General features: G+C 38.3%; 1 protein-coding gene across 18 annotated transcripts in view; it reads right to left on the bottom strand.

The window, feature by feature from the left end:
- The window catches only part of madd (MAP-kinase activating death domain), a 61,866-nt gene that overhangs the window by 18,951 nt on the left and 17,667 nt on the right, over positions 1–25,248 (bottom strand). For 6 of the 18 annotated variants that reach the window (XM_084736553.1, XM_084735909.1, XM_084736394.1 and 3 more), the window contains exons 6-22: positions 24,449–24,562; positions 24,222–24,302; positions 21,569–21,625; positions 20,526–20,698; positions 19,872–20,107; positions 19,628–19,784; positions 19,410–19,513; positions 19,120–19,325; positions 17,250–17,503; positions 16,861–17,000; positions 15,367–15,468; positions 11,661–11,720; positions 5,950–6,058; positions 4,892–5,078; positions 3,644–3,794; positions 3,073–3,276; positions 1,629–1,679 (exon numbers count right to left, since the gene is read on the bottom strand). In XM_084736553.1, coding sequence (XP_084592679.1) covers positions 1,629–1,679; positions 3,073–3,276; positions 3,644–3,794; positions 4,892–5,078; positions 5,950–6,058; positions 11,661–11,720; positions 15,367–15,468; positions 16,861–17,000; positions 17,250–17,503; positions 19,120–19,325; positions 19,410–19,513; positions 19,628–19,784; positions 19,872–20,107; positions 20,526–20,698; positions 21,569–21,625; positions 24,222–24,302; positions 24,449–24,562 — 2,386 coding nt within the window. The remainder of the gene's footprint in view (positions 1–1,628; positions 1,680–3,072; positions 3,277–3,643; positions 3,795–4,891; positions 5,079–5,949; positions 6,059–11,660; positions 11,721–15,366; positions 15,469–16,860; positions 17,001–17,249; positions 17,504–19,119; positions 19,326–19,409; positions 19,514–19,627; positions 19,785–19,871; positions 20,108–20,525; positions 20,699–21,568; positions 21,626–24,221; positions 24,303–24,448; positions 24,563–25,248) is intronic. The other 12 variants (XM_084736698.1, XM_084736959.1, XM_084736873.1 and 9 more) reach the window with 6 other exon arrangements.

Consider the following 25,248-nt stretch of genomic DNA (forward strand, 5'->3'; position numbering starts at 1 on the left):
TACAACTTTCAGTATACAATGCTGGTGCATAACTGAGCAGTAACAGATAAAGTTTTTAAGGACCAGACAGAGAAGTTACAAGGGGGCAAGCAGAGTGTGCCATAAAACTGGGGGAAAACTTACAAACGAAAACAAAACTGCAAGAGCGCGACATTAATTCTCAAGTCAATGCTGCAAATGTGGCCCAAATTACACCAGAAACAACAAACAGACACAGGCAGTTAGGCATGCAGACAAACTGATGGACGGTAAAGGAGACATTTTCTGTTTCAAGTGTGATTTGTACTTTGTTATTCGTCACCTCAGTGGGTGCAGGCATGGTGACAAGTAGATCCTGACACTTCCTTGTTTTTGTGTCACTTAACATTTGCAAACCATTTATAAAGCCTTAAAATGTGCCAGCAACTGTAAAATATCAACTATAGATGTGTAATTTACAGCAAGCCACTTGAAACTGGAAAAAATACAGTTAAAAGAGCAGGACAGGGCAGCAGGTATTCATTTCTGCTCGTCTTGATGCAGGGTGTCAAGGGGAAAAAAACACACTGCAAAACAAAATGACATATTGCATCAGCTTAAGCCAGTGAATATAACATAAAATTCCAATATTTTTGTAATTCAAGGACCTTGAAACTGTCCACAGAAATTTGTTCCATATATCTGCATCAGTAAACATTTGCAATTTTATTTTAAATGCACAGAATTAAATATTGTAGAAACTCCAATTCTAATAAAGTCAGGACGTTGAGTAAAACATAAATAAAAACAGAAAGTAGTGATTTGCAAATCTTTATCCACGTAAATACTGTATGAAGACAAGAGATTTCATGTTTTAAGCCATATATTTGATTGTTGTAAATATAAACTCAGTCTGTTTTTATTCACATTTTGCACTTCATCCAAACTTTTTTGATGCAGGGCTTTTACAAGCCTAAACTGTAGGCAGTGAGAATAAAAATGTCTTAAAAAGACGTTTATACAGCACTGTATTTCCACACGTTAGCTTCTACAGTATATTCTGCATTCCACCTTGTGAGCTAAACTCATCAGGCTATCAAAGCTAAGATCATTTCATAGTGTATTCTAGTAAAACTAGCACATACTGTCATAATGCCTGCTGGGAGAACTTACCATAACATACCAAGCCTGGCTACCACCTCAAGTCTTAAAATACATTTTAGGAAGTTCAACAAAGGTATAATTTCTCACAGCGTTATATCTGTGACAAATTCTGTGACCCTAGTTGTCAGATAGCAAATAGAACAAATTTATCACCATTACAGGAATTCCATGTCACGTGCAGTAGGTACAAAACTAGAAAATCAAGAGCATCTCCACTAATAAAAATAAACTCTCAACTGAAAATCGCATTGATCCACATCATATTAATATTACAGTATTAATCCAAAGTAAAAATCTTCTTCTTGAGCTCACAGTAAGATTCTTACACCTATATTTTCTATGGTTATTCATTCTGACATTCTTATTTGGCGCACTTTTCCTTTATTAATGCGTTTAGACACTGGTGAGTTTGAAAAAGTGGAGAGAAGGAGGTGGAAAAAGGTCAACAGCTGAACACCCCAATCCTTTTTCTCTTTTTTTTTCTTGGTGTGTGAAAAGTCTCTTACTCTGTGGTTTTTCCATAGCTTTTTGCTTATCCTGGTGCTTGCTCCACAATTCTACCCAAGATGCATTGCAAGCAAGGAGAGAAAGACAGAGAGAGAGTCAGAGAGCTGGTTGAAAAGGCATGTATGGTGGATGAGCATTAAAATCAAAACAAAAACAAAATAAGCATTGAGAATCTGTCATTATTGAATGAAAGGTGTTTTGTAATGTTTGCATGTAGCTGCACTTCAATCTGGACAAAATGAAAAAGAAGTATTTTGCTGTTACGGTGGATCCACTGTGTGTAGCAGCTACTAAGGTAACATTACAACACACCCAGAGCTCCTTGCCCAAAGTCCTGGGGAGCCACACAGTGACGTCAGACCACAGGCCACTGACTGCATTTGTCTGGCTCTCCAGAGCAAAGGTGGGAGAGAGAGAGATGGTTGATTCGGAAAAAATAGCATGGGATGGGGTTGAGAGGCCGACTAGCCAGCAGGTGAAATGGAGCAGTTGCTGAAGCCGGGATGCAAGTCTCACAGCATTCTGTAGAATTGAAGGTGCAACTTCTAACAGGAAAAGAAGGGGTGCGGGTAGGAGAGGTGTCAGGGTGGTTGACTGAAAGTGTCCCCTGTATACAGACCCAGAATAATTCTCAGAGAGTTAAGCGGTAAAGTGATTATTAAGGATTTTCTAAATCAGTTGTTTTTTTTGGCGACCAATAGAAACACTTTCTGTAGTGAAATTTGTCTCTTTACTGGGACTGTTTACTGGGGAGTGATGCTTCCACCCTCCATGCTGAGAGCAAAGGGAGCTGCCATTTTCTACAGCACGCCTCGCAGAAACCTGCAGTAAAGGCAAAGACGAGCACCGATGTGAGTATCGATGCGCATACCTCTGGTTTCCCTCGTCCACTACTGCAGATTTAGGTATTGGAAGACCAAACGAAAGACATGCAGTCAAGGTGCTAAGAGGCCAACAAACAGAACTCCAGAGGAGAGGCAAACAGGGGCACAGATGTTAAAGGAAGGGGAGACAAACACACGCAGTCCAGCCTGGAACACAGGGAAATATTCCAGACACTTCTCAAGGCTATAATAGGAATGTTTTATTCAAGGCCAAATTCTGAATTTAGACTTTTTTTAATTTATGAAAATCATTGCCAGACGGGGAGACACCATTTACCATTTGGTATACAATCTCAAGAGTAAATTATCACAACATTATTAATTATTATTATAATTCTTTTTATAGCCCACCCCAGTGATTATCACCAGAATTTCAGGTCAAAGTGTGTGGAATATTATAACACCTGTAAGAATCTGTCTGGGACAAGTGAAGGGATCTTTCTTTGAGACGGTTGGAGGAGGGGGTGGGAGACTGGTATTTAAGGTTGATGAGCTTGTAAGGGGACGGGGTGGGGGATCTCACAGTGCACATGCAACCGGGCTGGAGTGGTGTACACACCAATCGAGGCAATAAAGTTCTCCTCGTTCAGACTCCGGGTATCAAAATGGCGGGCTCCTTTGCCCGGTGTGTGGTGTGGCAGCTGCAGGTGGGGAACGTTCAGAAGGCCCTGAGGTCTGGCGGTCTCCATACGACCAGAAGGACTCTCTTTACTCCCCGGGCTGCCAGCACTGTCTGTGGGGCTTCGCTTGCGCTTTTCTGGGTCTACCAAGTTACCAAAATTAAGGGGCCAGAGACAGAGTTCATCAAAATGACAGGAAAAGAGAATATGTGGAGGTTTAAACAGGGAGAGGATTGACAATATTAGACAAAGACAGAAAAACAGCAAAGAGATCTGAACTTTACAAATATAGTTAGTGTTTTAGTAAGTCAGCATCAAGCATGCAGCTAAAGGATTAATTCAAACACGGACATGGACAAGTGTTAGTAGCACAGGCCCATTCCTGTTATGCTTCTAAGCACAAAAAGTGTCAAGAAAACGAGCTGACAAAATTTTAAAAATCTACTTTGTATAAATCCAACAAGCCAGCAATAAATGTGTGCATTCCTGTGCTAAATATATGAGACATACCTTTGGTTTGATAATGCGTGCGTGCGATTTCCAGTAAGCTGAAGACACTGGCCATTCCTCCGAGGCCTGCGTTAGTGTAAGAATGCTCCAGACTGGAAACTGTGCACTTCAAGATGTCCAGCATGCCTTTGTACACCTTCCTGCTTACCTCCTGGAGACAAAATAAGAGTATCAACAAGGTTTATAATGATTTCAAAGTCTGAAAAATACAAGCACTACAAGCCCCACAGCCTAAGGATAGAAACTGTCATATGTTGCAAGAGACAAATTAGTGAGTGCCTGTACACATCACAGTTTTTGTTTACAATTACTTCCCCTGCGTCACGTACAATTTAATGGCAACAAAATGTTGAATGATTTCTTTTTTCATGATGTTATTTCAAAGTATACACACTTCATTTATCTAAAATGCATGTTTTATGTTTTCACTAACGTTAGATTGGAGACTTAATTCTCTTGTTGGGACAAAGACTACAGAAAATGACAAATCTACCCGAATCTACCCCAAACTAGCAGTAAGTCTGTCACTGACACCCGCAAGCAACACAGTGCATAAAATGAGCACATCAGAATCATCAGACAGGTCAGATCACCATGTTTAACTCAAAATCATAAACGTTACAGATATGACTGAAATAACAAAAGACAAAAGAAATAAAGTAAAAATTTGCCGTTTTTACATATCTCTGCAATTCAAATCAACTGCCAGTTGTTGACTCAGAAGACTGTTGTTGTTATTGCAATGTCACATTAATTTAGCCCATACAAAAACAACATTAACATTAACATTAATTATTAGGTTACCTAAAGCTGCAAAACGTCACTTGCACATGCACACATGCACATCCAAACCAACTGGTTGTTCATGAAGAAAATAAGCAACTTAAATACATCACCTTTGCCTGTAGGATATTATAACCTGCATTTTTTAAAAATTATTTTCTGACATTTTATATACAGCATAAAATGATAATCAACAGAATAACTGATAATAAAAAGAATTACTTGCAGCCCTAACATTATGAATTCCAATTTGCCAAACAAAAAATAAAAAACCTTGATTGAAGGAAAAGAAACAATAGCAAATGTGATCTTCAATAAAGGAATAAATCAGTATGAAATAATCTAGGCAGACTTTAGTCGTCTAAATATTATATTCAAGCTGTTATTCCTCGGGTTTTGTTGTAATTATTGTGTATTTCTTGGCACATCAGTTCACAGACAAGAGGACAGCTACAAGCATCTCACCACATCACGTATGATTTCCTGTCTGGCGTCTTCCTCTGACTGGATGGCTCTGTTTAGCTTACTCAGCACAAAGACACGAAGCTGCTCGTTCTCCAACAGGCGGCGCACTTTTTTCATGTTGAGCCAGCCGACTCCCTGACCATCCAGAACACTCTGCACCACCTCCTTCAAGAACTGCTGGTTCTCACTGAATCAAAATAACAGTTTCAGTCACGTTCAACAGATTCAAGTAATTACACAGCATGTGATACACAGCACTCCCTTTAAACCTCACAAATATAACATTATGAAATAAAACGCGTGATGACAATATGCTCCAATCTATTATTTTGACAGTCAGGCCTGGAATTTCATCATTTTTTCAAATATTTTTATTTGATTTCCTAATTTGTTAACGCCAAGTACAGGGACATTGGAAGTCAGTCAGATGTCAGTCTATATGTCATACAACACAGTGTGCAATATAATGAATTAATATCTCAAAATAATGAGTTATTATGTCAAATAATGAGAAACTTTCTCAAAATAGTCAGAATACACGGACATGGACTAACTCATTATGGCTTAAAGGATCTTTAACACATCCAGCAGTGTAATGAAGAGGAGACAAGCATATATAGAACGGCTCCAGCTATTTGTCACTGTTAACAGAGACTCCAGTCTGCAGTGTAAACTACAGACTTGTAGAGCATCATCAGACTTCATGATCAAAGAAAGTTCATATCACATCGACTCTTTTATCACCCTGAGTGCTCTGTCTCTGCTGCGAGTCCTAACACTTAAATAGCCAGGTTTTCCAGTCGTTCATACCAGGCTCAAATCAGAATCTGAACAAGATACTGGTGTTTAAAAACCATATTGACAGAAAAGAGGCAGATGAGAAAACAGCAGAATCAGCTGGGACAGTGCAGGCTGGGCATCAAGGCCACTGCGGATGCAGGGAATATAATTTTTTGAATCGCATAAGGCGAAACTGAGAAGGCACAAGGCCATGGCCTTCCTAGTCACCATGAAATTCACGCCCTGATATAAGCTGTACATTTTAAAGAATTTATTACCTTGTGTTGTTGACTCGACCCTGAGGAGAGGGCGATTCTCTCTTCACTGTTGGACTGTGCTTGATTACAGAAGACTTCTGGTCCACAAGTGCTCGAGGTGCACGTGCGCCTGGAAGAAGAACCAAAACAATGAGGTTTCTGAACACCACAGAGCGAGAAAACCAAAACAACAAAACAAAAACTGCAAACTACAAGGTCACTAGACAGAAGAGAACTCAGTAGAAGTGGACTGGACACACACAAAGGCACTTGCTCACCAGGAACTGTAAATCAGGAGAGGAAACAGCTTTCAAACTTTGTTTAAAGCTACCACATCAAATAGAAAAGAAAGCAGTTTGTGAAGAGGACAGACACACCTGGATTCTACTGAAGGTTATCTACTGCTGAACAGACAATTTACTGGGGCTGCTAGAGTCTATTATTACAACAAGGGAGGTGAAGGACAAATCAAACGGGGACATGATGCACACGCACACACACACACACACACGCGCACAGAGGAGTCCAAATGGTGCTCTTGGTGGTGGCATCACACATTAGCAGCATTGTGATGTGAGGTCAGACAGAGGACAGTGACTACATCAGTGATATCATGCATGAAAGAAAGTCAACGGATGTGTAGATGGAAAGGAGAAAGAGCTACACTACAACATCAGGAGCTGACTCATTTTAATACACTGCTGCAGTGCTGTAAAATGCTCAGCATCTGCCAGTGAACCACTCGTGGGGGTTGGGTCAATCGATTTATCTTTATATTATGATAGAATTGTTACAGATGTTCAAAACATTTAGGCAAGTCTATTTATTTTCTCACTCAACTGACTCAAACGAAAATATGTAAGAGACTTCAAACCATTGCAGCATAATAATGAAGCTGGTTATTAATGAGTGTCACATCATCATGCAGAACGCCCTGTTTTACATACCTTATATTTTTCACACTGCTATTAATAACCTCAAAGTTGTTGAAGATTCAGGCAAAATAAATTCCCCTGATGAGATTTTTTAATGTAATCTAAAGCTAAGCAGACTGTGCAGGTTTTTTTTTCATTGTGTATGTTGTGTTAGCCGTATGTTTAATCATTATCTGCTTTTCGGCAACCTGCAACCTCAATGACTCAGGCTGTATGGCTAAATAAACTGGCTGCAATGTGATGCTCACACTGAACGTAAACACCGAACCCCTGGGGGGTCGTGTCCATTCATGATTGATAGGGTTTATTCAAATAAGACAGCCGCATCCATCATTACTTTGTGCAATTCTACAACATGAACAGAAAACGAGGAAAGGAAAAAAAATAAAAAGCTGCAAATAGCGCAAATAGCTGTAAGATGCAGACACTACGGTTTCTATTCTGCAGTAAGGTTCCCACTATCATACATATACCCACATCACTTAAAATACTACCCTAGTAATATTAAAACAAGCTTACTAAGTAAGTAAATTGGTCAATTCCACAGGCCAATTTTAAGTCAACCAAAATTTCTGATATGCTGGAAATTCAACCAGTCACTCAACAGCCAGTAGCTGATTGTTCAGGCAATTAATCCAGTGCCCCACCCTCAAACTGCACAACAGCAACAAATGATTTGGCAGAAACCTGCCGTGATTCTAAATTTAGTCGAGGGCGACCAATTCTGACCTACAATCAGACTTAATCCGTAAAGCGTCTGCCAAAGTCCCTATCACATGTTGATACAGCACATCGGTTCACATTAAAAGAAATAAAACCGACCTGATTAAATTCTGAGAGGAACTAATATGATCAAGATCATTGACTGTATATAACAACAGGAGACATGATCACCTATCTCATCTAAAATCACCCCCTGGTGGCTGGTTGCTGTTTAGGTCAAAAAATCCCGCCCCCTTCATGTTAGCAGATGGGACATAGGCCAAACTAAAAACATGTAAAATATTTTTTTTGCCAAAGATGATTTCTTTCATTTTAGGTAGTTCTTATCACACTGATATTTGTACAAGGGGTCATTTTTCCAATAAGCTTGGTTTTAATTAGTTACTTGGTGTTATTAAAATGGAGTTTCACAGCATGATTGACAGCTGATCCTTGCTCGTGATTGAGTAAGCCATGTATGTGTATGGGCAGGACCTTGATACAGCAGCTCCAGCCCTGATGACTACAGTACAAACTGTTGGGGATATTTTGGCTTCATTTTTGTTCAGTGGGAGGCAGTGCAGTCACATCATCCGTTTTTATATACAGTCTATGTACAGGATTTAAGTTGAATCACAGCTCTAGCAAACATGCAAAGCAGTGCATAAATGATGTGTGCCATCACCACAATATTGTTTTTGTAACCCAAGAGTTTTTGCACATGTAGCATGTTTAAGAGCATCGAGCATCAGCAATCCTCTGATCCTTTCACTTTCACTGCAATACAATGAATCCTAGACAACACGTGATCAGCTCATTTTGTGAGCCTTAAGCCAGAAAAGACCTCAAATATAAAGACAGGGCTAAGTTAAAGATGAGCTCAAATTTTCCATTTTGTTACTTGCTGATTTTCTCTCTAAGGCATGAAGGGACAGGGGAGGAGCACCCTCCTACAAGAGGGGAGCAGAAAGCTGTTCTGATCTGACATCTGTCATTACGGGCTGCTTTATTGTCACTTTCATGTGACAGCAGGGATCTATTGTTTATTGTTGTTGCTGGAGTGTCATGGGGACAAGAAATGAGGTTTTATTCCTGATACTAATACTTTGACTGCACAAGCAGAATCTTTTCGCAAGTTTGAAAACCACCAGTGCACAGCTGTTAGGTTTTCTTCATAATTTATTCTAAAGCAAATGCAATACAAACTGCACTTGAACTCTAAAGGCTCCTGAGCATGAGCATGATAAAAAATTACTGCAGGAAGATGGTAGAGACTGTGTATGGATTTTGTCCACCATGAATATGGTGAGATAGACGTTAAGGTCAAATGAAAAAGTTAGTTTGTAACAAACAGAGGCAGCTCCAGTGGACTCTCTGCCTGCAATCTTTCATCAATATTTATTGCTGGACAGTCTGCAGGTCTTGGCAGCAACAAGAGTCCAGGGGTACATCAACGGTGGGTACTTTGAGACTGCAGCTTTCTTAAAATGGTCCTTAACCTTGGGGGTCAAATGATTTTTTGACCTGAGTAACAAGGGAGAGACTGTTGTGAAGCCGATATGAAACCAAAGTCTGAGCCGACAAAAGCTTAAATGTAACTGCACAAACAGGTCAGCTTGCAAGCAAAGTTAAAAAACAGTTAAATTATCCAGCTTGCAGCAGATCACCAGTATAAAAGCAAACCACTCTAGTATCAATAACGGTCTGATTTCATACACAGTCAAAGAGATGACTGATGATAAAATGCGTAATATCACAAATACAATTTTCTGATATAATTTATCTTTAATGTCCCAATGAAACTGGCTTTTGAGAGTATCGGGTTCCATATCATGACGGATATAAAATGGTTAAAAGGTATTTTTAATTTATGTCAACTTTAAGGGATTTGTTTTTACAAATATCTGGTGGGATTAAAACATTACAAGTGCTATTCAGACTTTAATGATCCCACTCCAAGTACACATATGTAATTTCACCTTTTTTTTTTCCTCCAAGTATTGCCTATAGCACCAGGTACTCTTCATGTGCCACACTTAATTCAGGTCTCTTCTGGACTAAACCCTGAGCATTTCTGATACTGAATTTCATCAGCTCTGCACACATGCTGTGTAGCATGCTGGCACAAGTGAAAATTGTTTGGTCAACTTGATGGATAGGAAACCATTTACACCGAAACACAAACCTAATTGGAAGTCTGCACGTACAAAGAAAGAAAAACCTAAAAAGCCTTCAGGGAGACACACAAACCCTGTAAAAACAGTAAATTAACTGTTATAATGTGAACTGCAGGTAAGCTTTTTATTAAGGTTGTCCAGCTTTCTAAGTGATTTAAAAGTTTGTGATGATTGCTCTCATTTATAATTCTGCATTGAAAGAAAATGGCAGCTCTGCAGATGGCCCTATAAAACTGGTGTTCAGCCATCACAGACAATGACTGAAAACTAATGTTTGTTTGGTCAGATGGGTTTTTGATACACATATTTACAGAGTGAGCAGTTGGCTGATTCCAGAGATACAGGTTGTGTTTTTTTACTTAATCTGAAATCTTTTACATTTATTATATTTACCTTTGTTAAGTATAAATGATTTTATTTCATGTTTACTGCCTGTATTTCTGGTCCAGTTTTAGGTGCACCACTAATGGTCTCCTTTTTATTCATTTATTAATTGACTGATTGTAATAATATCCTGTTTTATAATTTAGTGGCTCGGTGGTCTCCTGAGCTCCAATAAAGTCCTCTTGAAATATGTGTTAGTTTGTGGGTTGGCGTTACTACCATTGTAACATTATGTCTTTTATTGTTGTCTGCTGTGAAGTGACTGACTCATATTTTCTTATTGTGCATGGGTGAACAAACTAGATTCCCTTCTGGGGATTAGTGCAATTATATATCTCTTTAACAGCGGTGCATAAAACATATAGAACTACCTTGTAAATATAACATCACCAGACAAACCCCAGTATAAGTGAAGGGTCATTTCTTGTAATGTTTTACAAAAGTTTTACAAAAGGAAATGTAAATGTAAAACACACACACTGTTTTAAAGAGTTAGTTTGGATTCACCAATGTCACACAATAGCGCAAACAAACTAATCGATCAAGACAGCAGTTGTTTGAGGTAAAATTACTGGTTTTGTCAAAGGAGCCTGGTTGCTTTGGAGAGAGCTGTATAACAAGTGACATAACTTCAATTTCCCATCGGAAAAGGCTGTGAGTCCAATACTTTTGAAAAATTAATTCTGTTTCAGTCCTGTTGTAATTACACCAAACACCCAAAGCATCTTGAGATAGTTCTGACAAACAGTGACAGCCTCAGTTCCCGCAAACCGCAACCCAAAACTCACAGGATTAGGGATCATGCTCCATATATTCTGGAGAATTTTGTGTGTTTCATTGAAGTCTGGAACATTTCATCTAAATAACTGTAATGTTGCCAAAAACTCAACTCACATGTCAAGACAGCCAGAATTTTGTCTGCAAAAAGCCTGAATTTAGTTCACTGATGATAAAACATAAAGTTTTCAGCAGTTAGGTTCAACATTTGCATAAATTTACTATAGTCACTGCTCATTGTCATAGTCACTGCAGCACAATTACAGTATGATTGGGCCCAACCCCATTTGTACTCTGTGGGAGCATAAAAGACAAGAAAACAATGACAAACAATGGATGCTGCTGGTAGATTAGCTTAGCTTAGTTTTCTTTATTGTTATTCTGTATCTCCAGCATGTTGCTCTTTGCTTCCCTGTAGTTATTTGTTGCATAATGAATTATTTCAGTTTTTCCTGTGATTACGTGATGTTTCATCTAGGTAAAAATCTTCTCATAAGTCCTTTGATGCTTGCCTGTGACGAGGCTAGTTCAATAAATCAAATTAATCATACTGTGGAGTGAAATAACAGTTAGTCTGAGGAAGGGGAACAGTCACTATGAATGGCAGAGATGTAAGACAACAGACTAAATGCTCCACTGGATCTTTGATGACACACACGGTGATTGAAATGAGGATAGAGAGAGGGGGATGCTGGGAGATGTAGTTGACTGGCTTGGAGAAGCATGCAGCTCACTCGATAAAAAGGGCAGAACCCACCTTCTCCGCTCCCCGGGCCGGCCTCTGTAATTATCTCCATTAGAGAATTTAGCCCAAATACTGCACACAAAACCCAGAATTAGTGCCGCGAAAAAGTGGACAGAGAGAGGGACACCGGCCCAGACACAACCAGTCTGAACATCAACCCATAACAGACATGCACACTCAACATGGCGCCAAAACACAGAAAATAAAAAAAGTAGGGATGTAACGATATATCGAATATCCTGATACCGCAATAAAACATTTCCTCAATACCTGTACTGGACTGTGACAATATATATCGTGATATTACATAGTAAATTATTTTATTTAATTGTTTTTATTCTATTTTATAAAAGGACTGCTTCTGACGGCTGCAGTGGTTTTTGTTTTGAAATTGTACATACATAATCAAGCATTAATTTAAAGACAATTTATTCTTTTTTTTTCAAAAGCTAATTAGGGCATGTCTGGCTACTTTTATTTTACTAATGATGGAAATTAGAAGCTCTTTAACTTAAAAGGAAAAATAATTTTTGCACAAAAATTGCTGTGGACTTCAGATTTATAATTTAATCTGGGACATTTTTTCAAGTCGTCACTTTTCTTTGTTTTTTAATATCACGACAAATATTGTATTGTGAGCTTTTTTTTAATCGTGGTATTACTGTACCTTGAGTTTTTGATATCATTACATCCCTATGAAAAAGTAAAAGAGAAAAGGGCAGACAGAAAAGAGAAAAAGACAATATGTCCTGATGATGGTTTCAACCCTGTAAGTGTTTGATAAGACTAATACCATGTGTTTGGTAACACATTCAATATTTACATTACCAAGTAGGAGCTGCGTATAGCTCATACTTTATTGTATATACATCAGCCTGAACTATGTGAAGGAAACAGTTGAACAATGAAAATGTAAATCTAGAGCAATGAATGAAGTTGGGTTTTTTTACAATTTGTGAATGAAATAAGGCAGAAATCTAGTTTTGAGCACAAAACACAAAGGATAAATAATGAAATGAAAATACTTCATTAGAAAACCTTTGATCTTCAAAGTTTCTTCAATGTTTTGATTAAAATAGTGATTAACCTCAAAAAGGGAAGGAAACACTCAACAATGGGAGCCACCAAACAAGCAAGCAAGGCAAACACATATGAGAGTCAGGGAAATAAATTCCATTCACTGAGGAGGACAGAACTTTCTGTGAACGTCATCCAAGGACATAAATGTTACTACATTAAAACATGAACTGGATAAATGCAGTTAAAAAGGACTGAGCATCCTTGTTGTAGTAGTAAGGATGTGCAGATGCCACACCAATAACAGTCTGAAGTCACAGAGGAGAATGTGTGCATCATAATGCATCAAGAAGACTCCCACCAGTCACACAGAGCGGAATGGCAAAGGGAACAGAGGGGAAGGCGTGGATATTTACATGAACAATATTAAAGGCGTGTCTTCTATCTTAGTCCTATGCTGAGAAACAGGGTGTAAGATAGGTATAGGTCACTTCAAGGATAAAGAAATGCCTAGCCAGGGGGCTAAAAACAAACTATCACACCAGACATAACATACCCGGGCTGTCAGGGGCGTCTGAACAACAAAGACAAAACACATCATAATCAAAGGAACGGAACATTTTCTATGGCAGCTATTCCACATGGAGTGGAGCTATTGAGTTAGATTGCCATGCTTCACCTGTTTTTTCTCTCAGTTAAAAGGAAAATCCATCCCAAACAGAATTCATATCAGTGGTGGAAAGTAACTAAATACATTTACTAAAGTACTGTACTACTAATCTACTCAGTCGTACTTAAAAAATTGGCTCTATATTGACAAACTACATTATAATACTCTTAATTTTTTTACAGAAGATAATGCAGATTCTGATTATATTTGATCCTTTTTTCTTAATTCATGTTTAATATGTACACACGTTTTGCTCTATTTGTGTTTTCTTATTTAAAAATGTTAAAATCCCAGTAAAAGTGGACTGCTTCAGTGCCTTGATATCATTTTGGACAATAAAGGTTCTTGTTAAACTGTAAAATATCCTGCCTCCATTGCATATTTGTCACTTTCGAGGGATTATTACAAAGGATTTTGGTGTATAAGTATATACTCCATATATTATATTTTGTATAAAGAATATCAGTCAATATATTGATATTGGAATTCTTTTACTCCTTATATAGGTATCAGCATCAGCCCCAAAAGTCCAGCATCCGTCGGGAAGGTAAAAGGAGGTATTCTGCATAATGAGTACTTTTACATTTAATATTTTCAGTATATTTAGCTGAAAAACACTTCTATACTTTTACTTGACTATTTTTAGACTGTGATATTAGTATCTTTATACAACAGCATTTATACCTTTACGTCAGTAAAAGATCTGAGTACTTCTTCCACCACTGAGTTGTACTGGCCTTGTATTGGTCTACAAAATTAGAAACATTGGCCAGTTTAATGACTCCATTCCCAAATGCAATTTTAGTCCCTGTAACTTAATCAAAGCATAACAGATGTGTCTGTGCTCTGCATAATCTACCTTGTCTAATGTTCATAACAGTTAAGACTGTGGTTGGATTTATTTTGTTATGTTTAGGTTTCCATTCATGTGTAACTGCAGTCCTTATACCCCTAAAACCATATATTCTGCAGTTGGTTTGGATTTCTTCCTCTTTCTCTGTTTGGAAAAATACCTTCCTTCCCACATCTATCTGCCTCCAAATGATACTCGGGTGCACATTTGTACCAATGTATTGCTTAAAATAATACCAACATGCTTATTAAGAACACATTCTACACCATCAGCTAGAGATATGGTAGAAAACGCAAATTAATCAATCGTCTAAGAAAAACTGCACATGAGAAAGAGTTGCTCGTCTCTGCAAACGAATAACCAACTGTGCACAACGGTGGCAACCTCAAACGTTAAGTCTGTTTTTGAGTGGATTTTCCTATTACTCTTGAGAGAAAAACTCTGTTTAATATATCCTCAATATTCTCCTTTAAAATAGTGCCATATCTGTTTGGCAATCCAGTGGGAAGAAAGTCAGGCTATAAAAACAGCTCTACGAACCTGCTTGCTCCATTTCCTCCTCAATATCAATATTGAAATATTCTTTTACCCCAAAAAAACAATTTAGAAAAATAAATGAAAACAAAAAAGCAGAGAAGGACAGACAGTAAATGAATTAAGAATACTAAAGTTAAGAAAATACTAAGAAAATACTAAGAAAGTTGTTTTTTTTTTCTGTTTAGTCATGTGTACATTAGTTATGGTTTTGTTAGTGGGTAAGCAATGTTGGCCATAAGAAAATCTATGATGAGTTAGGACTTGTTTATTATGAAAATTTTATAAATATATTAAATGAGAGGATCCAAATCATTTGTGTTGTGTCTGAATTAGTATGATAAAATATCATTTAAAAAAATCACTTAACAAACAGGTACATGACTGCAAGCATGAAGCCAGTGATTAAAAAAATATATATTAAATGAGAGGGTTAAAAAAAAAAAACAACAAAAAAATGTTGACTCTTATCCTTTAACTTTATCAGCTCTCCTTACTCCACCTGTATGTCCTAAACAAAACTTTTACAATTTTTCCTATAACCTATTATTCTTGAAACCACACTGAACAACTGGGACAGACAATAAACAAAAACACCAATTTCATGAGGAACTTGAACAGATGTAAAAGCGGTGTTGTTCTACCTTTTAGGCTGGGAAAAGGCGTTGCTTTGTCCCTCGCTGCCTTGTTGGGAAGGGCAAGGTTGGACAGACTGAAACTGGTGCCGTGGTTCTTGTAAAGATTGCCTGTAGTGGGAGTGATAATTATATAATCAGAAAACCAGAAAAAAAAATCTAAGGTATTATATCGTCACTCATCATTATCATGAATTTAGGAGAAACACTCATCAATACAGTGATATATCAGCTTTAGGAAAAATTACATTGTTGAATTAACAAATAGTAAATATGTCAACATCCTTATCTACAGTAAAAACAACCTCTCTTTAAAGATCAAATGTGTACGATTTACAGGGATGTAATGGCAGAATATGGCAGAAATAGAATATAATATTCCTGTATAATCACCTGACAACAAGAATTGTGTTTTTTTGTTTTTTTGGGGGGTTTTTTTACATCTACAGAGCATGACCTATTTCATGGAGGTCACCATGTTACACCACAATGTGTCTAGAGTAACAGAAAAAAGAGAACGAAAAAAGAGAAAAAAGAACAGTGGCTCTAGATGGGACTTTTCACATTTTTTGCGAGTTTCGCAGCCACCATAGGGTTTCCTTCACACTTGGACTAAATCCAACACACTGGTCATTTAAACCTGCCATTGCTGATTTATTTGCTAAATGCAGCACTAAGTAAAGCTTTTTAGTTGCTATAGTGAAGTTGTAAGGATACATTTGCCTTTTCACACATCCAGAACAGCATTAGCATTCATTTGCAATCACCATCAATTCAAATCCAACACTGACTTTTAGCCTTTTTTGATATCAGCTAACTCCTGAGGTATATATCTAATTCTTTAGCCACTAAATGCTTTATGTTCAACTGTATGTTTAATAGTTTCACCTGAAACCATAAATGCAAACTGCCAAAGCACATAACAAAAACATTGTGGCCTAACAGCCTATCAAACCCCTTGACAAGGGAGAGTGTTACAGGTGACATGCATAAATAAAATGGTTACATTTAAAGAGAGGTGGTTAAATTCAAAGTTACATTCAACCTGGTCTCAATTAAAAATAGGTCATTAAAAATTAGCAATAATTATTGACATCTGCTAAAATGAAAAATGGCAATTATTTATGAAACACTATTGATTCTACTCCAACTTTACAGTGTTCATTGCAATGGCAGGTCTTTGCTTCAGAACAACTCACTCTGTCCTCTAGAGTCAAGCCAAAAAAAAAAATATATATATATATAAAATATTCTAAAACAAGGCAAAATTATGTTCAATTTCATCTAGTAAAATGCACACACTCTGGATTTGAAAGCATTTTTTAATTTGTTTGAGTGGGTGTGTGCAAGCTTGAAGTGGGTGGTAAGTCTTTAAGAATGGGTGAATTGGTTCTGACAAGTGCTTTTAGTTTTGGCGCTCCAATTCATCATCACCCACATAAAGCAGCCCACTTTCCATGGATGCAACTGAAAAGAAAGCAAATGAAATTCAAATGTTCTTACTGGCAAATGACATGAGTCCTCCGAATCCATCATTGCTGCTGTTGGAAATGGTGGAGTTTGGTGAGCTGTTGCGAGAGTCTCCCTCCCCGTCAGACTCTCCTGGGAGCCTCAGGCTACTGGGACGTAAAGGACGCTGCGCCCTAAATCAATGACCAAAAGACATTAGCCGCGCGTCACAGACACAGGAACATGTGCAGACTACATATGGGAAACTCTCAAGCATTCACACCACATCACAACATCACACCACCAAAGATTCAAGACCACCATGACTGGAGAGATTAATTTGACATGCTGGGTTTTGATAGTGAACAGTGCATGGATTGGTCAGAGAGCCCATTTGAATGATGATAGTGCATTCATTCAAGTGATGAACAAGTTTAACACACTTGTTGCCATTGAGGTTCTGGTTGAATCGAGGGGTGTATGACTCCACTTGCTCCTCTGCATCAGGGTCATCCTCTGAGGGGAAGCCGTACTGAGGCTCAAAGTATGGGTTGTCATACTCTTGCTTTTTGTTGGCTGGGTCCACCAGGCCAGTGTCAGCTGCAGGTCTGAGGAACGGCTGACTGCCCAAAGCAGGGACAGGGTTCTGTAAAGCTGCACTCGCTGATGCTTCCATTTCAGGTGGTTCCCCCTGCTCCTGGAAAAAGGAAGTACACAGATTAATTAACCACAGAACGCCACAGGAAGCCTTTTTCTACCAATGGCCATCAAACTGCATGACTTTCTGCAGGAAGAACAGCTGAAACAATCAGACACTGAGAACAGTAATACCAGTATTAGGTGCAGTATTACTTTTTCAACATCATGTGTAATATAATTTTTGTACAATGTACAATAAAATGTACAATATTATGTTTAACATCATGCACAATATTCTTTTTTATTGATTTATTTTACTACTATTACTGTTTTATTACTACCAATGTCATCGCCTATACTGCTTTTTCTATATTAGTTTATTTTAGTTTACTTTTTTTTATTTAACTTTTCTTACTTCTATTGTTATTCTATTAGGTGCTATTTTTTGCATGAAATGATCTCTGGCACAAGAGATTCTTCTTGAGGATTAATAAAGCTTAATCCTATCGTATAATGGCAACTGTGAAAATTTCTCCTCTGTGAGCATTTGTGTCCCTTTCTTAATTTGAATACATATTGGATCAATTCTGACTGACTACCAGCTGAACATACTCATTTTTCTGCTCAACAAAAAATAAATAAATAAATCCCTCTCCAAATTAGTCATCAAAATAAGAGACATTTAGTTTCTAAAAAGTAAAAAGATGACAAAGAACTAGAATTATCAATGCGGTTGTATGACTCAGCAAGTTGCATTTTTAAATCCATGTCTGTACAGACTTGATGAGTCATATGTTATATATATATCACATATTATAACTGTTGTTGTTTGGGACTTTATCTACCTGTTCTGTGAGTTGCTTTTAAATGTGCTTTATAAATGAATGATGACTGGATTTGAATATATGTAGTAAAGACTTTGAAAGGATTTAATAAAAGGTATTACATTTATTTTTGAGTGAAATGGGAGTTATCATTATATTAACAGTATGATTCCAGTGAATAATTCCCAGTGAGAAACATCCTGCCTTTACTTGCAGACTTTTTTAAAAAGGAGTACAGAGAACTGACAGATCTCTGTACAGACATTATATGGTACAGCAACAATCAGCTGAGGCTAAAAATCAGCAAAACCAATGACTTTGTGGTGGACTACAACATTTCAAATATCGATGTTGCTGCAAAGAAGCTACACATTCTAAAATATGCATCCTTCACACCAATTCAGTATCTGAATATGAAATGTGGTCTGAGTTATGGCGTTGAATGATGACCAGAGAGGTGTTGCTGGAGAAAATTATGATGTTAATGAAGTTGGCCTTTTACAGTGCCATAATTTTATCCTATTAGACATCTGTGTGAAATTTTAGCATAATTAGCGTATGAATTTTTTTTTTAGCTATGGCTTAAAGTGTGTATTGTGAGGTCACAATGACCTTTGACCTCTAAATTCTAATCAGCTCATCGTTAAGACCAGGTGGACATTTGTGTGAAATTTGAAGAAATTCTCTTACGTCATTCCTGAAATATCATGTTCACGAAAACGGGGTGGATGCACCGATGGACAACCCAAAACATAATTCTTCTGGCCACAGCTAACACCAGCACAGAGTCATAAAAATACAGTTTCCAAAAGTGAATTTAAGCTTAAAACTGTTTGAAATGATTACATACATGGTTGACTCCCTGGATGATTGTGCTAGGACTCGAACTTGCAGTTGTGCTGGAGCTCGAGCGAAGAGGTTGTCCATCAGATGGTTCGGCAGGTCCGTCCCCACCGGGGGGACCCTCAGGGCCCTGACCTTCCCTGAAGTCCTCGTAGTGTTGAAACTCAACCTCACTAGCATCTCCCAGCGCAGCATGGGTAGGTGGGTCCAGGCCTAGGACATTAAGGTAGAATATTTTAAGTACGGGAACTGTATGTATAAGTTAAATGTACTTTTTGCAATGAGTCGAGAACTTACTTGGTGTGTCTCCCTGAATGTCACCTTGGATCATCTCACTCACAAGGTCTCCAAGTGAAGAATAGGAGGAGCTGGAGTCATCATATGCCTCACTGTCACTACCACTGCAACAAATACATATTATCAAGAGCTGCCTAAGTGAAACTGCACACAGCAAAAACTAAAATAAACCAAGAAATAAGATAAGCAGATTGAAATGGATTATTGTTCTTCCCAACCTGTCTGTGGGGTCAGACTCGTTGCCTTCATCCTCCAATGGACCAGCCATAGCTTCGACCAGCTGGGAGCTCCCATCATACACTCGGTAGACCACAGGCTGCAGCTGGTGAGCATACCACTTAGGCTTGTCTCCAATTAGGGAGGGGTCAAACACATCTGAAACACAAGTTTGCAGGGTATAATGTTTTTAACACTTCACACAACACTGAGATACAGACCACTTTCATCTGAAATTAGTCTTACTGTTATGTATCCTCTGAAAGGCAAGGTTGGAAGGATTTAGAGCCCATTCTCCATAGAACTCCACTGCCTGGGTGTGAGAAAGTTTATCTGCAAAGCCAGAGCGCCGTGGCCGAGATGCAAGAAAAGAAGATGACTGAAAAGCCACCACAGGTCGGGGGAAGAGGCGCAAGGTGCGAGTGTGCATCTGGAACCCCTGGAGAACATTTGGGGAGTTGAAGAACCGTACCATAGCAACCCTGTGAAAGAAAAGGTTAATTACTTCTACAGTTGGTCATCCTTTCTGAATTGATATATTGAATTGTGGACTTGTGTTGTTGGCAATGTCCCAAACTCCATGCAAAAGTAGAATTAGAACAACATAAACAACATGGATGTACAGCATTGAGTGAATACAGTTAAGAGTTTTATACAAAAGATACAGTTCATTATCATTACAAATGACAGCATTGGTCCCATTCAGAGCAAAGATTTGATAATGATTTAATGGTAAGCAAAATGTCATTGACTGTCTTTGCTAGGTTTTTAATTTTTGGTATTCATGATGGCCTTGCTGGCCACACACAACCTTTCAGTGGGCCACATCCGGTCCCCGTTCCTTACATAGACAGACAGAAACATGACAATGGACAAAGTAAAGAGACATTTGTGGCTTGCCTGGTGGCTACATCCACAGAATCAACATCATTGCCGTAAATTAGCGGGTTGAACTCTGTGGATGATGGCGAGGCTTTATCGCGTCCAGGTGGCAGCAGGGGCATCTCCTGACCTTCCTGGAACTTCTCCAGGTTCAGAATGGGTTGGGTGTTCAAACTCATACTGGCCAAGGCCTAGAACAGGTGACAGTGACACAAATTACAAAAACAGCAGTGGATCTAAACACAACAATACAGCGCTGTGATGGACCACTCCCACGATTGGCATCAACATTTGGGTAAATAATATCAGTTTCTGCTCTTAATGGGACATTATGCAAACATTTTCCTTCTCTATAGAGGGAAAATGGTTAGGGCCAAAGGGACTCACTGCACAAATCGGGACTTTATATGGTTTAAGGGATTTTATGGGATAATCCAAATTGTTAGAATTGATCTAAATAGTAATCCCTCTTACTACCAAGCATCTCTGCTGCCCATCAGTGAGCTAAAGAGATGTAAGAGTTGATAAACCGTAGGGTCCCAACACAGATTTTCCCCATTTTTACTGATTTTACAATATTATTTTCCTCTTGTTTTTATACAGTAGCTGAAATTTTTGTGCATGTTGATGCCTGTAGTGGGTGTGTCATTTTGGAGAGGAGGGGCACAAGGGAAGTAAGTCACTATGCATGGTTTGCTTTGAGGGAACTGCTGCAGACTCAAGTGTCAATGTTTAGCTTAGCATAATGGAACATTTAGTTGCTGGGTCTGGATGAATGTTAACTTTGTCAAAGTGATTAGCTTCATCATATCTTGTTTTGGTTACGAGAACACTCACTGATGCCAAGATAGATGCACGCACATTCAGTCATGCTCAAGCCAGAGCTAAGCAGTGTATCAAGAACTGGTCCGCAACATTCTGTGACACTGTTATGCATTTTTTATTCAAGTCTTGAAGAGTAGGAGACAAGTAGTAGTAGTGACAAGCAAAATAATGTGAGAGAGAGAAGAAGATATCCGTGCAGGGGCATTACACATTCCACAGGAGGAGAAATGAGTAACCTTATTTTCAGAGGAGAAGATCTGCTTTTGGGTGATCACGGTCAACCTAACCAGACACTAGGAAGGGGATAAGAGAGATGCGAGGAGAATCACATGAAGGCCTGGGATGATAACGTCGTGACTGACACTGGAACAGCACATGACGGAAGGGTCATCACCACGGCCCTTTCCCTTTCTTTTCTTTGTCTCCTTTCAACAGTACTTCCCTATTTCTCTGTTTTTGCTGACACCGATATATTAAGTATAATTTGGCACCACCCAAATGTGACTCAAATAGAGCTAACTTCATGAAAAAATATGCTGATGTTATTTTTGATTTTGCAATGAGAAAGGTGTCTTGCCGTTTCATCACTTCTATTTTCAATTCTGCAATTTACTGAAGAAAGGAGATAAGAAAAGATAAATTTGTGTTCGTTTTGACAAGGTGATGGACGGCCAGTGGTGCAAGAGAAATTTGCAGGACTGAGTAAGAGTGAGGAGAGATAAGACCAAAAGAGAAAGAGGAATATGAAGAAAGAAAAGATGCTTTTTATGCTCAACATGAAAGACAGTGAGAGACACAGACAAAGCAATTATGTGACCAAAAACCACTCTTCACCTACAGAATCCAGCCACTGAAAGACACATGAAGACCATCCATGGTGACCAACTGGGACAAACCAGTGGTTACAATGGAGTGGTAATGACATAACATACAAAACAGCAGATCTTTTCAGAAACAGATATAAAATACTTGCACAATAAAGCACCTGTAGCTAAATAAAAGTCTTACTTGTAACTTCTAATTATTCCAAAAAAGGGTGAGCAGAAATATAACCACCATTAATAAATCAGTAGCTCCTCTGGGACCAATTTATTTGAGTTAGCCAGTGTTAAGTGCAAGTATTTTCAGTGACTCTCACATCAGCAGCATTCTGCTTTGGCATCACAGTCTTCAGATAATCAGTTAAACCATTGTCAGTGACATTTTCTCCATTCACAGATATCAATATTGTGTGCTTGTTTCCAAATACACAACTGCTAATCTGAGGCTTTGCACACTCCTACACACCAGCCTCTCAGTCACACACCCGCACACAGGGAGAGAGCTGCTAATCACACACTGCTAACAAACCGGCTCTGATTCAAGGCATATTTAAAAAAAAAAATACAGTAGGAGTATGCAAGGATTTTAAACTAACTTTAAAGTAACTTTAAATTAGTTTCAAGAACATGAAGTTATGTATGAACGGAACATAAAAGCAAACTTCTACTGTATACTGGTTGTATTCATTCTATCATCTAACATCTAGTCTGCTGTAAATACAAAAGAAGAAGTGGTTCCTTCCTGTTCACACCACCTAATGTTACTGTAATGCATTTTATTAAGTTGCCTTCTGGTGAAATGTTCTGAGTGAATTTAAGTTCCCTCTGATAAGCATTTACACAGTGTACATGTCTTGGGCCTTTATTGTGAAAGGTGTAACACATAAGAAGTGGATCTGCAATGTACTGTTGTTGACAATGACTACAGAGCTTCCTGTAACTATTTTATAACACTTGTAAGTATAGGCACAACTCACTTCAACCACATCACCCCCATGAGGGACAAACGTGCAGACAGAATATATTTAATCCAACCAGTGAGAATCAACTGGATTAAGTGTTCACATGGTTATTAGGTGCTACTATTTTCCTACTGTGTGAATTATCAAAGATTTACACCACCTCTCTCCACCTGTTTGAAAATCCTTTCAATTGGGCTGGATCAGGTTAGCCTTTTCTGTTTGAGGTAATTACATCAGGTATATTACTTCTCATTAGGTTATAACACAGCTTATTGTTGCTATTTGTGAGCTTTATTATGCTTAAGAAACATTTAACATTTTTCTTCCTATTGTCATGCAAATAAGAGTTCAGATAACCGGTAAACTTGTAAAAAAAAAAATGTGACTAACTTCTTAAAGTTTTGGAATTACTGTGGAAAAACAAAGATGCAAGGCGGGGTGAAAGTTAAGTCTAAGTTAACTTGTCTTAGGCAATAAGCATACTCAATGATCATATCAGGAGTTTTCAAATGTGACAAGAAGGGACTTCTTGTGGGATATGTTACTGGTTTTGCTTGCAGTGTGGAAGTGCAAAAAAAGAAAAGGTGTGCCCATGAATCAGAACCAGTTTCTAATGTTATGTTAGATAATCAGGTTGGGGGGCAAGTTAGTTAACACCAGCATTACTAAAGGTTTTGCTTGGGTAGCAGGGTCCTACGATCTGATTTTACCTCCAAGAGCTAGAGCATGCAAAGAAAATGGGGGAAAAAAGAAAAGAAAAACATTTGTTTATGTTAGTGTGCTACAAAACCCATTTCAAATGCTCTCACACTCATCTACAATACATACAACTGTGTTGAAGAACGAAGCACCTACTCTTCACACTGCTGAAAGAGAAATTTTACATTCATATAAGAGTCCATTTACTAAAACTCAGAGGAACAAACAATAAAACGTTGGCTCCAGAGCAGTACCTGGGTTTAAGAAATTTCTCTGTAAAATGGGTTTGGGTGGTTCAGTGGTTGCACTGATTTTTGGCTGAGCCCTGGCTGCCACAGTGCAGCAGAATCTGAAAATGTTACAATGATAAAAAATTTAAGAAGAATAAGACAAATTTAATGCAGTACCTGTTTCAGATGTTTCTTAAGCTCGCCTGCTTCTGGCTCTGGAAGAGGTGGTAGAATCTCTGCATTGGTGGGTGCTATAACCTGCAGACAAAAAAAAAATTATATTTAGACAAATAAGAATAAAAGCTGCTAAACTAATAGACTTACTGTCAGTTAAATCTGGATATCATAAAAACAGACAAAACAAGGTCAGAGGGAGGAGTAGAATGCCATGCTGGTGCACTGACCTTGCTGCTGTCAAGGTCCACAAGCCACACATCGTCTGGCATTTTGAAATCAGATTTGTAGAGGAAGAAGCTGGCTGGTACACCTATAATGTAGGGAGTTGGGGCAAGAAGGAGCTGTGGGGAGAAGAAAACAGACCAGTCAGTCACAATCTGATGTTACCACAACAGAGAGCATTTGCAATTAAAAACTGGACATTTGGTAAAAATCATCCACTTACTTAAAACATGTTTAAAACCACTGGTAACTCAGATCCACAGTAGCCTTCTAACTATGTAATTTAGGGTCTTATGTACATAATAGTAAGAAAAAATTTAAAATATTGCCTTATATTGGGTTTGAACTGGCACGTTCATGCTCAGACATTTATTACAAAAATTCTGCAAACTAACCATGAAAAATGCACATCAGTTGTCCCACTTACACAAGTGCAACAAAAGTTTTCTGCTCCTGATTCATCTGCCTCTTTGAGTCTGGGCCAACTCAACAACTCACCAACTTAACAATGGGTATTGTAAGATGTTAAACTGTTCCAGACTCTTTTGACAAAAACAGTAATTTTACCTCACAGAACACGGGAGCTGCTGGTCTACTGCTGCTTTGAAGCACGGTAAGTAAGGTTAATTCAGATCTAAACTAATGAAAAGACCAGTCAAGGCAGTGGTAGTCCAGCAGCTCATGCGGTCTGCAAGGCAAAATTACCATTTTTGTCAAAGGTGTCTAATGGCTTTCAAAAGAGCATAGATGGTGGGTTCAGTTTCCCAAAAGAAAAGGCTGTCTGATGGCAATGCTGTGAAAATAT

The sequence above is a fragment of the Lutjanus erythropterus genome, chromosome 1, assembly GCF_056507025.1.
Source record: "Lutjanus erythropterus isolate fLutEry1 chromosome 1, fLutEry1.hap2, whole genome shotgun sequence".
NCBI classification, from domain to species: domain Eukaryota; kingdom Metazoa; phylum Chordata; class Actinopteri; order Lutjaniformes; family Lutjanidae; genus Lutjanus; species Lutjanus erythropterus.